The sequence below is a fragment of the Plecotus auritus genome (genome assembly GCF_963455305.1).
Source record: "Plecotus auritus genome assembly, chromosome: 4".
NCBI lineage: Eukaryota > Metazoa > Chordata > Mammalia > Chiroptera > Vespertilionidae > Plecotus > Plecotus auritus.
This window is the reverse complement of record NC_137775.1, coordinates 78,013,414-78,030,292: the sequence shown is the minus strand read 5'-3', so window position 1 is coordinate 78,030,292 and position 16,879 is coordinate 78,013,414. Positions and strand designations below refer to the sequence as shown.

The following is a 16,879-nucleotide window of genomic DNA, read 5'->3' as shown; positions in this document are numbered from 1 at the left end:
GTAGGAAGTGCCTCACTCCCTGGGTACCTGTTAGGAGTCTCATTTAGTAAGGTCCCTTGGCACCTCTGAGTAAAAGCCAAAGGTCCAGTTTCGTGAGCTAATGTGAATTATTCTTAAGGATTTTTATTCTTTTATGGCAGCATTACTTGTTCCTTCCCCCCCCCCCCCCCCCCGGCCCCTACCTTGATTGCCTTCCATTCTTCATCTGTGGGCACTACTTTATTTAGGATCTCACCTTCTCTTGTCTGGAGTATTGCCCAGTCCCTCCCCTTTCCAGTTGTTCCTCCATTCTGCTTGCTTCCGCAAATGTAAACTTGATTAAGTGACTTCTTGCCTGAAAAATCTTTTCATGGTTCTTTAGTATTGGATGCAATGTTTCCCATGACCTGTCTATATTATATCCAAAAATTTCCCCCACCTAAGCCTCATCTATCCATAACTAGTTCAAATATATACGTAATAGTTGTGATGTACCAACTCTTCTGACCAAAACGTAAGTTATCCCTTCTGGTCATAAGTAGAGGAGAAGTCTGTTTTCTAATTCTGAAGCTTAACACCTTCATATGTATAATTTTCCCTCCCATGGGCTCCATGCTTGTCCTCACTGGGTTGGCTGATGGCCATTTTCCTGTCTATTAATAATAATTTTAGAAATATGATGTCTATATAGTTTCCTTATATCCTCTCAGTAGTTATTTATATCCATTAACGTCTTTGCACTAATCATTGCTACCATTCTGTTTCTTTTTTACTCCCCCCTCCCTGGAATTTAGCCCTTTTGCATATTCTATCAAAGTATGGAGGAATAGGCATTTACACTACCATTCAGGCAAATGTTTGGGTTCTTTTAATATATCTCCTCTTTGTACTTAGTATACTACATTAATCTGGGCTGAGAGAAACTTCCTTGCGCTAACCGCTAGCACTATTTACTCAATAGTCATGTCCATACATCATTTTACCATTTTTAGAGGACTTTTGTATTTCTTAATCAGTTGATCTGAACAGTCCTGTTAGAGGATTACAATCACTTTATAGACTAAGAGGCTGAAGGTCATATGGGTCATTGGAGTGGCCCCGTACCTCCCAACTGGGTGGGGGCTCCTCTGTAGGATTGCACTTCCCCCCAATTCCAGCCTGTTTTCTCTGTACTCATTGGTCAAGGCTGCCATTGCTCTGTGTACTGGAATATGATTTACTGATTTTAATTAGTACTTTGAATATATTATTTCACTTAATTTGCCGGCGTTTCTGGCAGTGGGCATGCCTGGCATTATTAATGCCATTTTACAGATGAGGATATTGCAAATCAGGACGGTCAAGAGACTTACCCCGGTTTGCCAGCTAGGAACTTAGAAAACAAAAACCAGGGCAAGTCTTCGGACACTGAGCCCACTGCTGTTTCCATTGGCCATGCTGCCTCTTTGTTCCACTGTAAGATATATTAGAAACTGAAACACATGTTTATTTTTGGGATTTCATTGACACAATTATATGGCTTTGCTCTGTACTAAAGGGGGTCCTAATATATGGTGACAGGAGATTTGACATTGGGTGGTGGGCACACAGTGCAATATACAGATCTTGTAGCATAGAAACCCACACCTCAAACCTGTATGTTCATGTTGACCATTGTCATCCCAATAAATTTAATAAATCAAATAGCAACTGTTGGTTTAACTAAGCATGAGTTTTATATGTCATAGAACTACTATGATTAAGGGAATTGTTATAATTTAATGATACATTATCAGAAACTTGTTACTTAAGGGATAAACATACCAGAGGCAAGAAGGTGTGTTTCAGGTAAGGGATCATTCTGTATCACTCCTTGGCATTCCACTCATCTTGCTCTCTGTAATTTTCAGGCCATTCTTAGCACATGGAAGGAGGATGATAGGGAGGGGAAATCTACACTCCTAATAGTCTCCTAGCCAGTGGCTGTAGCATCCCCAGCAGTACTGTAGTTTTGCTTCATCATTCATTCACATTGTTTAGTCAATACAATTGATTGATTGTAGGAACAACAGCCTTTCTACAGAGCCTCTTGAGTGTGTATATTTATACTGTTCCGCAGCAAGAATCTTTACTGACCTGGTAGAATGTGGAGGTCACAATGATGCTTTATTCCAGGTTTCCCCTTAGCTGTGGAGTCTGCATAGATCATGGTTTGATTGCGGTTTTCTGTGTAAGCCAGCAGCTGGTTTTCACTGTGTCAGTGTCTGAATGTCTGCATCTGAGTCACTGTTTATGGAGTTAGGCATGGGTGTGGTGCTATGTAAGGACATAAAAAATTACAAAAGTATATGCATACCAAGTTAAAAATCCTAATTTGTGAATAATATTACAGGGAATCTTGTCATATTATGTGAAGAGGCAAAGAATCGGGAATCAAAAGGTTTGAGTTCCTTACTGCACTGTGGGCTTCCTTTCTGATTTAACAAGTTTCCAACTCCTCTGAGCTTCCATTTCCTCATTTGTCAAATGTAAAATAAAAATGCTCTGTCAGGGCTATGAGGATGTTATTTACAGGATATAGATAAGTACTCTGCATATCTAAAATGCCATTTAGATGTTATTTATTTTAGTAAACAGTGATTACTAAATATGTCAGGTCTTTTTAAATAATTTTTTTATTTTTCAATTACAGTTGACATAACAATACTATGTTATGCACATAGTGATTAGACATTTACATACCTCATGAAGCCATCACTCGAATAAGTCTAGTACCCATCTGACACCATACATAATTACTACAGTGTTACTGACTATATTCCCTATGTGGTACTTGATGGAAAGTTATTTCGATTCAGACCTCCTATCAACACTGTAAAGCAGGCATTATTATTATCTCCATTCGACAGATAGGAACCAGGGATACAGAGTGTCTAAGGAACTGGCTGAGGGACTTATCACTAGTGCATAGTCCTGATTTAAGCTCGTTTCTCCTTTGCCGTGCTGACTGCTGTTAATTAAGGATCAGCAGTCGAGGTTTGAACTTGAACAATTTGCATTATGTTTCCAAGAATGGAAGTGGCATGCCAGACTGTCACTATAGTTTTGCACTGTTTTAGGGAAGTTACTACTTAAATGGATTCTACTAAATGCCTTTAAAACACTTAGCTATGTTTCTGCTAAGATTTATGTATAAAATGTTTTTTCATTCTAACTTAACATCAGCATAAAAAATTCCCTTTGATGTGATCTAAAATGTCTTACAAATCTTATCTTAATAATTTTTCTTTTTCTCTTTAGTCATTCCTACACTGGTCAAGATTACAGTACACTGGGCAGTGCTGGGAAGATTTCTTTGGATCAGATTGACTCGGTAAGCATTTTAAATTTAGATCTTTGTCAATGGAGGAAGCACAGATTTTCTTCAATCAAAGATTATTTTGGGGTGGGAATATTGGGAGAGAATATTATTCCTTTGTCTGCCAATCATTTTAAAGAAATTCTATTTGCTATAAAAAGAATTTTTTAAATCATAAAAATACCAAAATTAATCAGGAAATTATTTGTATTCTGATGAAAACAGGATTTAATTAATTAGTATAATGGGGAATTCTTTTATAGCTAAGTGGTGTTAATGTATTTATATTTAAATAACATGTACATTTAGAAAAGAAGAAATGGAAAATACTAAATGTATCTGTTTGCTAGGCTTCTGTAACAAAATAACACAGACTGGGTGCTTTAAACAACAGAAATTTATTTTCTCCTAGTTTTGGAGGCTAGAATTTCAAGACCAAGGTGTTAGCACATTTGATTTCTTGTGGGGCTCTTCTCACTGTGTTCCCACATAGTCTTTCCACTGTGCACCCATCCCTGCTGTCTCTTCCTCTTCTTAGGAACTAGACCAGGGCCCCACCCCCATGATCTCATTTAACTTTACCTTTTTAAAGGCCCCATATCCAAATACAGTCACATTCTGAGGTACTGGGGGTTAAGACTTTACCATGAATTTTGGGAGGATGAAATTTTTTCTATAACACTAAGTCTAGGCTCCCATCCTTGGGTTGCCACTAGATTACTGGCCAGCTCATTACAATTCCACTTTGTGGTTCCATTGTAGAATGAAAGAGTAGCATACTTTACTATAGTCTGTAGGATTTCTCTTTAACACATAATTGATTTTCCGCTTTATCCAAAAAAATGGAAAATAAACCAGCCATAAATTATGATCAACACTAGCGGTTAATATTTCTAGACATAACAGTAGAATTTCCCACCTTATACAGTTGATTTGAAATCTCTAACACTTCCTCCTGCCAAATGATTGTGTTTATGTTATGTGAATGGTTAGCAGTTCATTCTGTTTCTAATTCTATCATATTCATTCAAGCAAATGTGAAATTAGTTGGATACTATAGGAGGATACAGAAATATAGTCATTAATTTATTGAGTGAGTATATATTGAGCCCATCAATTAGATACCAGCCACTGTGATGTGGATACAGAGGTGAATAAAACAAGAAGAACCTCTCCCTTTATTGACCTTACTTGAGGGAGGTAGACAACATCCTATATAATAAAAGGCTAATATGCAAATTGTCCCCTTGGGAGTTCGACCTTTTGCTATGATGTGTGCTGACCACCATGGGGCGGCACAGAATGAAGGAAGGCCCTGGTCGGCAGCCAAAGGCCCTGATCGGCCCTGATCACTGGCTAGGCCTAGGGACCCTACCCATGCACAAATTTCGTGCACCGGGCCTCTAGTAGTAAATAATAAACAATATCATGATAAGTAACATTAAGCGCTATGATGGTCATTTCTGTCCTTGAGACTGTGACAGATCCTGTGCTAGGTGATAGATATACTCTTATCTGGATCTCTTCCTAACTCAGGTCTTTAGCATAGCCCATGATGTTTTCTATGTCTTTTCTAAATGTTTCCTTTAGATTTCTAACTGAAATCTGGCTCCCTCAATGACACTGTTGGCCCTCTAGCCTCTTTCAAGTAGAAGCTGCTTTTTTTTTTTTTATGGTTATTTTTATTTATTTTTTAATTTAATAAATCTTTATTGTTCAGATTATTATAATTGTTTCTCCTTTTTTCCCCCATAGCTCCCCTCCACCCCATTCCCACCCCACCCTCTGCCCTTACGCACCCCCCCACTGTCCTCATCCATAGGTGTACGATTTTTGTCCAGTCTCTTCCCGCACCCCCACACCCCTTTCCCCCTGAGAATTATCAGTACACTCCCTTTCTATGCCCCTGATTCTATTATATTCACCAGTTTATTCTGTTCCTCAGATTTTTAATTCACTTGATTTTTAGATTCACTTGTTGATAGATATGTATTTGTTGTTCATAATTTTTATTTTTACCTTTTTCTTCTTCCTCTTCTTAAAGAATACCTTTCAGCATTTCATATAATCCTGGTTTGGTGGTGATGAACTCCTTTAGCTTTTTCTTATCTGTGAAGCTCTTTATCTGACCTTCAATTCTAAATGATAACTTTGCTGGGTAATCTTGGTTGTAGGTTCTTGCTATTCATCACTTTGAATATTTTTTGCTACTCCCGTCTGGCCTGCATAGTTTCTGTTGAGAAATCAGCTGACAATCATATGGGTGTTCCCTTGTAGGTAACTTACTGTTTTTCTCTTGCTGCTTTTAATATTCTCTCTTTGTCTTTTGCTCTTGACATTTTAATTATGATGTGTCTTGGTGTGGTTCTCTTTGGATTCCTTTTGTTTGGGGTTCTGTGCACTTCCTGGACTTGTAAGTCTATTTCTTTCACCAGGTCGGGGAAATTTTCTGTCATTATTTCTTCCAATAGGTTTTCAGTATCTTGCTCTCTCTCTTCTTCTGGCACCCCCATAATTCTGATGTTGGTACACTTGAAGTTGTCCCAGAGGCTTCTTACACTCTCTTCAACTTTTTGGATTCTTTTTTCTTTTTGCTTTTCTGGTTGAGTATTTTTTGCTTCTTTGTATTTCAAATCTTTGTCTTGATTCTTGTGTTCCTCTAGTCTGCTGTTGGGTCTCTGTATAATATTTTTTATTTCAGTCAGTGTATGTTTAATTTCTAGTTGCTCCTTTTTCATATCCTCAAGGGTCTTGCTAAATTTATCGTCCTTTTCTAGGAAATTCTTGAAAAACCTTATAACTGTGGTTTTGAATTTTATATCCAGTCATTTGTTTTCCTCCATTTCTTTCATTTGTGATCTGTTTCTTTGTCTCCGCATTTTTGCTGCTTCCCTGAGTTGGTACGGTAGCTTTGTGTGTTAGGTGTCCTATATGGCCCAGTGGGTCGGCCTCCCCAGTTACCTGAGGTGGACACTCTTGGTGCACCCCTTTGTGGACTGTGTGCACAGCCTTGTTGTAGTTAAGTCTTGAGTGTTGGTATCACTGGGAGGAATTGACCTCCAGGCCAGTTGGCTGTGAAGATCAGCTGTTTCTACGATGGGAGAACTTCTGTGCTTGAGACAGCCTTATGAGACAAGACTTGCAAAATTGCAAAAGCCTCTGTGCTCAGCTTGAATGGGGTGGAGTCTCAGGGCTGAGCAGGCAGTCTTGGCTTCCCGTCAGCCCTGCCCTCTGAGGCCCATTGGGTCTCAGGGTCCCTCAGTAATCGCTCAAGCACCTCTGAGAGAAAGCTGCCCTTGAGTTTTTCCCTCTGCCAGACAGTCCAGTTTCTCCCCCAATGAATTTGTATTCCCAGATTCTCACCCGGAACTGGAGTTCAGCGCAGTCGGGAGCTTCCGGTTCCCTCCAGCTAGAGAAAGCCAGTGGCACACTCAGCAGTCAGTCCTCTCTGCGCGCCTGTCTCTGCCTCCAGACCTCTGCCTTTTGCGGCTCCCCTGAGTTTCCGCCTGACAGTCCATATTCCCCCCGTAAGAGCCTGGGTCCCCAGGTGCTCACCCTGAACTGGGGTTCAGTGCAGTCGGGAGTTTCTGACTCCCTTCAACTAGGGAAAGCCAGTGGCAACCTCCGCAGTGAGTCCTCTCTGTGCGCACTCGCATGTGCGCCTCCAGTCCCCTGCCCTCCACTGCTTCCCCGAGTCTTCATGTGCGTTTCTCTCTACCTGACAGTCCAGACTCCCCCCATATGAGCCTGGGTCCACAGGGTCTCACCCAGAACTGGGGTTCAGTGCAGTTGGAACTGGGGTTCAGTGCAGTCGGGAGCTTCCTTCTCCCTCCCGCCAGAGAAAGCCAGCCAGGCACTCAGCTGCCCTTCCTCTCTGCGCACATGTCTCTGTACCTCAGCCCTTTGCAACTCCTCTGATTCTTCGTGAGCTTTTCTCTTTCCTTCTAGTTGTAGAATTTCCACTCAGCCAGCTTTCCTGTGGTTCTGGATGATGTTCATTCTGTCTTTTAGTTGTAGTTTTGAAATTGTTGTGCAAGGCAGCAGTTTAGGTGCTTACCTATGCCGCCATCTTGGTTTCTCCAGAAGCTGCTTTTTTTCTCCCACACCCTCTGTTAGGTTATGGGATGTGTCTTCCTTGCTCCACATCACCACTTCCAAACTGTTTCTCTGCCTCCATTGTCAGAACTCCAACTTCTTTCAAGCCCTTGTGATCCTATTGTACCACCTTGTTACTTACTGTTCTTGGCCTCCACAACACCCATGTTGATAATTCACCCCATATCCTGGCCTTATAATCCCTTGTCTGCTCAATATCCACAGTCATTTCTCTGCTTTTCCATTTCCATTTTTGGATTACTGCCAGAATCTCTTATACATCCTTCCTGCCTCTGTACATTCTGTTTACTACATAACAGCCAGAGTTCTCTATGTTTACCAGGTCATGTCAGTCTTCTGATCACAACCCTCTGTTGGGTTTCACCACATTTAGACTAAAATTTGAACTCATGATTATGGCCTGTAAAGCCATATGTACTTATCATTTCAATTTCGTCGTCTCCATTCTGGCTCACTGACTGTGCTCTGGCCATAGGGACCTCCGTGCTCTTTCTTGAGCAACCAATCATAGACACAGCTGATCTTCATTCCTGCTCAGGACCTTTGCTTGCGTGTCCTTCACTGGAACAGTATTCTTGGACCTTTTTTGGACTGGAAATCTACTTACTCTATATGTCTTAGCTGCAGTGCCATCTCCTCAGAGGGGCTTCTCTGGCCACTCAAGTTGAAATACTCCTCTCCCATTTACATTTGACCCCATTATTCTACTTTATTTCCAGTGCTTTTGGAATCAGACATTATCTCTTTTTTCAATTTATGTCTGTTTATTGCCTATCTCCTCCCATTAGACTATAGCTTCTTTAATGATAGGGTGTTTGGTTCATTGCTGGTTGCCCAGGACTGTACACATAGTAGTATTCAATAGATATTTGGTGATTAAATAAGTAACCAAGGAATTGTGCCACAAGCTGTTGAAGTTGTACTGGGTCTTGCCAAATGGCTTGGTTTTGGTTAGATAGCATGGGGAGTGCCAAGACTATATCAGACATGGCTGGTGGAGTGAGAAAAGTGAGAAGGTACAAAACATGACTTGTGATCATGGGATAACACAGCTAGCTTGAGCAAAGTGTTCGTGATGGTACAGTATCAGACTGGGCCTTCTTACCCCTCCCTGTCACAGTGCTTCCATGGCACTTGATTCATGCCCTTGTTGGAGTCCTCATTATGTAATTTGTTATATGAGTTTAACATATATAACATGGAATGTAATAGTGACTGATTCTTTTTTTAACTGAATTACGGGGAAATTTATGTTTTATTCACCTTCTTGTTACCTAAAACATCCAATAAATATTTGTTTTGTGACATATAATTGAAAAGTAGTTCATTATAGACATTGAGGGAATCTTGCATGTTCGAACTAAGGATGTTGAATATTCATGTTTGTTTTTGAACTAGAACAATCGTTAAGAAAAGTAATTTTGTAATAGTATGAAGGAACATAGAAATCTTTCCAGTAGTGCTGCCAAGGGAGGATAGAGAGAGACCTGACTGAACTAGCTATGGAAAATTCAGTTGTTACTATGAAAGGACGAAGAATCTGGTGGCCACTAGAGGGAGCAGCAACCTCAAGCATAGTGAGACCTGCTCCTGTTTACAGGTAAAGTTTAGTTTGTCAAGGAATACATGAGGGGGTGAGAATTTGTCTTGAGAGGAGGCTATTTGAGGAAGTCAGAGAGAATGCAGTTAAGACCATAAATGAAAAAGTTGAAAGTGGGCAACACCAAAGGAAAGACCTATAATTTTCTTCTTTTAACTGTTGATTTCTTTAACACATTTTTTTAAAAGATTTCTTTTGAGACCCATTTATCTTATTTTTGTGTGCTACTTTGTATTTGGGTTATTTGAAAAGTTCATCTGTGATTCAGCCACTGTACTTTTGAACATTTATCCCAGGGAAATAAAATCTTATGTTCACACCAAAACCTGTACATTCATTTTATTAGAAATAGCCCCAAACAGTATGAAATAGCCCAAGTGTCCTTCAGCAAGTGAATGGTTAAACAAATTGTGGTTCATCCATACCGTGAATATTACTCAGCAATAAAGAAGGAATGAGCTACTGATATCTGCAACAATTAAGATGAATTTTGTGGGAATTATGCTGAATAAAAAATACCTAATCCCAAAACATAACATACTATCTTATTCTGTTTATATAACACACCTGAAATGACAAAAGCATAGGGCTAGAGAACAGATTCATAGTTGCCCATGGTGAGGGGATGGGGAGGGTGCAGAAGGTAGGTGGGGTGGTTATAAAAGGGAAGCACGAAGGATCCTTGTGGTGATAGAACTGTTTTGCATCTTGACTGTGATGGTGGATGCAAGAACTTGCATGTGATAAAATTACATAAAGCTACAGAAACTACAGAATTGCGTACATAAGTGCAACTGAGGAAATCTAAGACTGGTGGGTTATTGAAATGTCAGCATCTTGGATGAGATAATATACTATAGTTTTGCAAGCTATTACCTCTGGGGGAAACTAGTCATCTGATATCTTTTTGTATTATTTCTTACAACTGCTTGTGAATCTATAGTTTCTCAAAAGAAAAAAATCAATTAAAATTTTTTTGAAATAAATAGATGATATAATTTTTATAATATATTTTATTTACCCCCAAAGCAAAATATTTATAATTTCAACATGTAATCAATATGAAATATTAATAAGAAAGTTCATCTGTAATCTCAGTAAGATAGTAATCCTTTTTTTGTCTTTTTTATTTTTATTTTTTTAAATAAATCTTTATTGTTCAGATTATTACAATTGTTTCTCCTTTTTCCCCCCATAGCTCCCCTCTGCCCTTACCCACCCCCCCACTGTCCTCATCCATAGGTGTACGATTTTTGTCCAGTCTCTTCCCGCACCCCCACACCCCTTTCCCCCTGAGAATTATCAGTCCACTCCCTTTCTATGCCTCTGATTCTATTATATTCACCAGTTTATTCTGTTCCTCAGATTTTTAATTCACTTGATTTTTAGATTCACTTGATAGATATGTATTTGTTGTTCATAATTTTTCTCTTTACTTTTTTCTTCTTCCTCTTCTTAAAGAATACCTTTCAGCATTTCATATAATCCTGGTTTGGTGGTGATGAACTCCTTTAGCTTTTTCTTATCTGTGAAGCTCTTTATCTGACCTTCAATTCTGAATGATAGCTTTGCTGGGTAGAGTAATCTTGGTTGTAGGTTCTTGCTATTCATCACTTTGAATATTTCTTGCCACTCCCTTCTGGCCTGCATAGTTTCTGCCCAGAAATCAGCTGACAGTCGTATGGATACTCCCTTGTAGTAACTAACTGTTTTTCTCTTGCTGCTTTCAAAATTCTCTCTTTGTCTTTTGCCCTTGGCATTTTAATTATGATGTGTCTTGGTGTGGTCCTCTTTGGATTCCTTTTGTTTGGGGTTCTCTGTGCTTCCTGGACTTGTAAGTCTATTTCTTTCACCAGGTAGGGAAAGTTTTCTGTCATTATTTCTTCTAATAGGTTTTTAATGTTTTGCTCTCTCTCTTCTTCTGGCACCCCCATAATTCTGATGTTGGTATGCTTGAAGTTGTCCCAGAGGCTCCTGACACTATCTTCATATTTTTGGATTCTTTTTTCTTTTTGTTTTTCTTGTTGGGTGTTTTTTGCTTCCTCATATTTCAAATCTTTGGTTTGATTCTTGCGATCCTCTAGTCTACTGTTGGATTTCTGTATATTATTCTTTATTTCAGACAGTGTATGCTTAATTTCTGACTGGTCCTTTTCCTTTTTTTTTTTTTTTTGCATTCTCATTAAGATCCTTCAAGGTCTCACTAAATTCCTCAGAGTTCTCACTAAGTTTCTTGGCGGTTTCTAGAAGATTCTTGAGTAACCTTATAACTGTGGTTTTGAACTCTATATCCAGTAGTTTGCTTTCCTCCATTTCTTTCATTTGTGACATGTTTCTTTGTCTCCGCATTTTGGCTGCTTCCCTGTGTTGATGTAGTGGCTTTGTGTGGTATGTGTCCTATAGGGCCCAGTGGTTCAGCCTCCCCAATCACCTGAGGTGGACACTTGGTGCACCCCATTGTGGGCTGGGTGGACAGTCTTGTTGTAGTTAAACCTTGATTGCTCTTGGTACACTGGGAGGAATTGACCTCCAGGCCAATTGGCTATGAGGACCCGTTGTGTCTATAATGGAAGAAGTGCCATGCTGGAGACACCCTTATGGGGCAGGACTTGCTTCAGTGGCGCTTTGGTGCTCACTGAGTCTGCCTCTTGAGTGTGTCACTTATGTATGTGAGGAGTTGAAATCTGGTGTCGTCTCACACTGACCTGTAGGTACACTGGTTCCTGGTTCTCCAAGGAGGTCCAAGTCAGCTACTGTCTGAGGCCATCCAGCAGGAGCTACAGGGAGATCTGCAGATTTCTCCTCTTTGCTTGGGGTTTGGAAGTTTTGGAGCTGTCTGACCCAGCTGCAATTTGTTAGGTTAAGCTGCGAGAGGGCAGCCCATTCATATGCAAAAGCCGCTGGGCACAGCTTGGGCGGGTTTGTAAATTGGGTGGGGCAGGGTCTCAGGGAATCACTAGGGCGTGGCAAGCAGCAATGGCTGCCAGTCAGCCGTCTCTGCATCTCCACGTTTCCTTGTCCCACATCCCGTGCCCCAGCGCAGTAAACAATGATTCCTGCATGCACCTCTGCGAGAAAGCCACCCTCACTTTCCAACCCGATGGCAGACAGTCCATTTCCTCCCTGTATGAGCCTGGGTCCTCAGAGTCTCGCCGGAAACTGGAGTTCAGAGCAGTCGGGAGCTTGTAACTCCCTCCCAATTGAAAAAAATAGCGCACGCAGTTGCCAGCCCGATTCATGCACGCCTCCGTACCTCTGCTTTTCCGAGCTGCTGCACCTCCTACACCGTCTCAATGAGCTTTCTTTCCTTCTAGTTGTAGAACTTCTACTCCGCCAGCTTTCCCGTGGTTCTGGGTGATACTCGTTTTGTCTTTTAGTTGTAGTTTTGGTGTGGTTGTGAGAGGCAGCACGTACAGTTGTATACCTTATGTTGCCATCTTGGTTTCTCTTCAAGATAGTAATCCTTATAATTTTTGTTTTTATACCAATCAGACTGAATTTGCTAATTAGGTTGAATTTGCAACAAATATTGTGAGTGACTTGGTAAATCTTTCATATAACCAAAAACTCTTTTTCTCTTGTAGCTTTGTACCAAATCCTTCCCACCGTGCATGCGTCAGTTACACAAAGCTTTGCGGGACAGTCACCATCTCCGTCACGGGGGCCGGATGCAGTATGGCCTCTTCCTGAAGGGCATTGGTTTAACGCTGGAGCAGGCACTGCAGTTCTGGAAGCAAGAATTTATCAGAGGAAAGATGGATCCAGACAAGGTAATTTTGAAAAATCAGAGCAGTAACTTTTGTTTGAAACTAAAAGGTCTGATTTTCAATATGCCCTTGAAATGTAGTTGCCAATTCTAAAAGATAAACATGTCTACAGTTTCTTTCAGGTAAAAAGAAACTCAGGTACTAATGTAATAGATACTAAACAAAAGATTGAGAGAGTTAACTTAATTCCAAGGGGAAGATTGAAACAGCAGGGCCAGGTGTAAACTAATGTGTAAACGAAGCGTCTTCTCCTCTCTGGGTATACTGGCAGCAGTTGTGATAAGATGGAAATTTCCCTCTGAGTTATATTTCTGTAGGAATGTATATGTACATGTAATATACAAATGTACGTGTGTGTGCATGCAGCTGAGTCAGCTCTGATTTCTGACCACCCTGCGAATGAGTGATGTCCACAATGTCCTGTCCTTAACAGCCAGTCTTTAAGTCCTTGTTTTGTTTTTCATATTTGTTGACATATTCTTGTTAGGAGTATAGCAGACAGATTCAGTGTCTGTGGGTTGAAATAATTCTATTGGTATTCCAGCCACCCCTGGTGGTTTATTTCTTCGCAATACTTTGAAGGCAGCTTTCACTTCACTTTCTAGAATTACAGATTCATCCTCCTAGGAATCTTCTTCAAAGGTGCCTGCCACCCCTTTGTCTGTTCTGTATAGATTTTCAGCATATTGTTTCCACCTTCCCTTCACTTTCTCCTGGTCAGATAATGTGCTTCCGTGTCTGCTTGCATTTCTTGAATCTTCTGGTAGCAATTTCTGGTTTTCCATTGTCATTGTTCTCTTCTCTTTCCTTATATTGACATTGTAATAATTCTCTTTATTTCTACATGATCATTGTTTAAAAAGTGAGTTCAAGTTTCTAACCTTGGCTTTGTCACCTTTTACTTTTGCCTCTGGTCTGCTTCTAACAATTTTTAGTGTTTCTTCTGTCATCCATCTCAATTTGTCTTTCCTTTTTACTTCTGGATTTTTTTTTTTTTTTTTGCATTTTTCCTCCATAATATTTCTAGGTTCAGTTCCTCAGTTCTTGGTCAATTAAGTTTAACAGTGCAAATCTGCTTTTATGTGGACTTTAAAACCATCAGGAATGTTATACATTATATTTTGGCACACCGATTCTTTTGGTACTGTTCTTCAGCTTTACTCTAACGTTTGATACTAACAGTTCATGGTCAGTACCACAATCCGCTCCTGCTCTCGTTTGGCAGAGCGAGCCCAGCTTCTTCATCTCCTGCATCCAGTCACACAGTCTGTTGGATTTCTGTATTGGGCACCTGGTGATGTCCATGTGCACAGTTGCTTGGTCACTTGTTTGAAGCATGTGTTTACGATCAACGAGTTGCTAGCTTCACCCAAATCCATGAGCCACCTCCTGCTTTATTTCTGACCCCTAGTTCAAGTTTTTTGATGACATTTGATTCTGCTTTATTTCCTATTTTTGTGTCTCAGTTTTTATATTTATCAGCATGTCTTGTTTTGGTGTGTGATCAGTTTCTTCCTGGATACGTGTATAAAAGTTCTCTGTTTTTTCTTCTCCAGTCTCTGTAGTTGGAATTTGAAAGATTGTTACATTAACAGATTTTCCTAAAGGTCTGATTACTTACATGCACATATCATGTCAATCAAACTGAAAACTATTTAAAATGTTTTCTATTGTATTATGCTAAGTTACATTGTGGAGCATTTTTAGGTAAACATTAAAAAATTGCTTTTTTTTTGTTCATCAGTTTATGTTGTTCATTAGATTCTACATGTAAGTGAGATCATGTGATACTTACCTTTCTCTGACTGGAGAGGAAAAAGGGGATATATGTAAACTTTCAACAATATAGATTAAAAGAAGAAACTGCTCTTAGTCTATTAATAGTACTCAGATTCCCACTCCTATTCCTTATTTAATAGTGCTAGCTAATAAGATTTTATTTTGGAAATATGTTTTTTTTTATCCTTTTAGAGCCATGACACTGGTATGAAGTAATTTTTTTTTACTGTTTATTTCTTAGTTTTCTTCTTCCTAGTAAAGATAAATTATAAAACCAATAATATTTACCAAGTACATTTTATAACACTTTATTATGTTTTATATTAGTCTCCTAGAGCGAATATAGCATAGATGGGTGCTTTAAACAACCAGAATGTATTTTCTCCAGTTCTGGAGGCTGGAAGTCCAAGGTCAAGGTGTGGGCAGATTTGTTTTCTTCTCAAGCCTCTCTCCCCAGCTTCCATCAGCCACCCTCTCACTGTGTCCTCACCTGGCCTTCTCTATGCTTTCACTTCCCTGATATCTTTTCATCTTATGAGGACACAGTCATAAGGGATTGGAGTCCACCCTTACCACCCTACTTAGCCTTCAGGACCTCTTTATATGCCCTATCTCCAAATGCAGTCACTTGGTGAGTTAGGGCTTCAACATGTGCATTTCAGTCCCTAACATGTCCCTAGCTTTATATATTTTTAAAGTTCAAGATTCTTTTATAACATCTAAAAAGCTCTTAAAATTTTTACAGATTTGTTTTAAAAACTGCTTCCATTGACAAATTCTTAATTTATCATTTAATAGGGTCTTCTTTAAACACAATTTTGGGCAATGTTTTTAGACTTCTAATATATATATATATATATATATATATATATATATATATATATATAATTTTAAAGGAAACATGCTGATTATAGGAAATATGAAAAATACAAAAAAGTGACCTGGCATTTCCTCATTCAGAAATAATTATTGTGAAAATTTTAGTCTTTCCTCTTTAATCTAGATAGCTAGATACCACTATGTCCCCACCTTTTAAAAACTGACATTCTATTATCATTTCCCCATGTTGCTGAGTGATTTTTGAAAATATCATTTGGATTAGCTGCATGACAGCACATCCTTTGAAAGTTATATAATTGGGTTAATCATTCCCCTGTTATTGAACATATGGCTGTGTCTGTCTGACTCCACCATCAATGGTATTGCATCCGATATCCTGAGCACATAAATCTTTGATTATAGTTCTGATTATGTCCTTTGTATATATTCATCAGGTAATAAAATTACCTGGTGAAAACTGTAGACAGGTTTAAAGTTTTGATGCATGCTAGGAAGTGATGTTTCGGAAGTGTTTTAAATTAGATTCTTATCAAGCCGTGTATCTTGCTTTGTCATTGGAATTATGTATTATTACTTTAAAATGTTTTTCGATATTTTATTAGGAGTTTGATATATTAAGGAGGTAGGTGTATTAGGGTTTTCCAGAGGAACAGAACCAATAGAATGGGTGTGTATTAAAAGAGATTTATTATAAGGAATGGCTCCTGTGATTATGGAGGCTGACAAGTCCCAAGGTCTGCAGTCAGCATGCTGGGGACTCGGGACTGTGCTAGTGTACTTCCAGTTCAAGTGCAGGAGACGTGAGACCCAGGAAGAGCTTGAGCCTGAGTCCGTGGGCAGGGAGAGCCCACGGCCCAGCATAAGGCAGTCGGGCAGGCGGAAGTGCCCTGTTACTCACTGAAGGGCCAGCCTTTTTGTTCTGTTGGTATCTTCAAAGGATTGGCTTGGTCCCCCCACCAAAGGGAGGGCGATCTGTCATACCATTCTCCCAATTCAGATGTCACTCTCATCCAGAATCACCCTCACAGACACACCAGAATAACATCTGACCACAGTCCTCCTGGCCCAGTCAAGTTAACACAGAATTAATCATCACAGTAAATAAATTTTTATGAACTGTTGTTCTGAAGTGAAAAGAGAGAAGTTGAATTGGCAATCTAGCTTGGTTTGTTCTGTACACTGAGAGGGTGAAGAGGAAAGTGAGAGGAGGGAAAACTTTCTCTGAATACAAGCCTTTGACTTGTACACCTGTTCCCTGACCCGTCTTCTTTAGGTGTATCTGCGATGGCCTATGTATAAATGTATTTAGTTATTTAAAAACACACACAATAGTTTATTGATTTTGAGAGAGAGAGAGAGGAAATGAGAGAGAGAGAGAGAGAGAGAGAGAGAGAGAGATGTGAGACCACAACATTGATTGGCTGCCTCTGCATGCCCTCTACCCAGGATCAAACCTACAAC

The 16,879-nt window shown here is 39.6% G+C and overlaps 1 protein-coding gene across 2 annotated transcripts in view; it reads left to right on the top strand.

The window, feature by feature from the left end:
- The window catches only part of PRIM2 (DNA primase subunit 2), a 369,636-nt gene that overhangs the window by 198,614 nt on the left and 154,143 nt on the right, over positions 1–16,879 (top strand). For both annotated transcript variants that reach the window (XM_080663471.1, XM_080663470.1), the window contains exons 9-10: positions 3,259–3,331; positions 12,617–12,802. In XM_080663471.1, the coding sequence (XP_080519597.1) occupies positions 3,259–3,331; positions 12,617–12,802 (259 nt within the window). The remainder of the gene's footprint in view (positions 1–3,258; positions 3,332–12,616; positions 12,803–16,879) is intronic.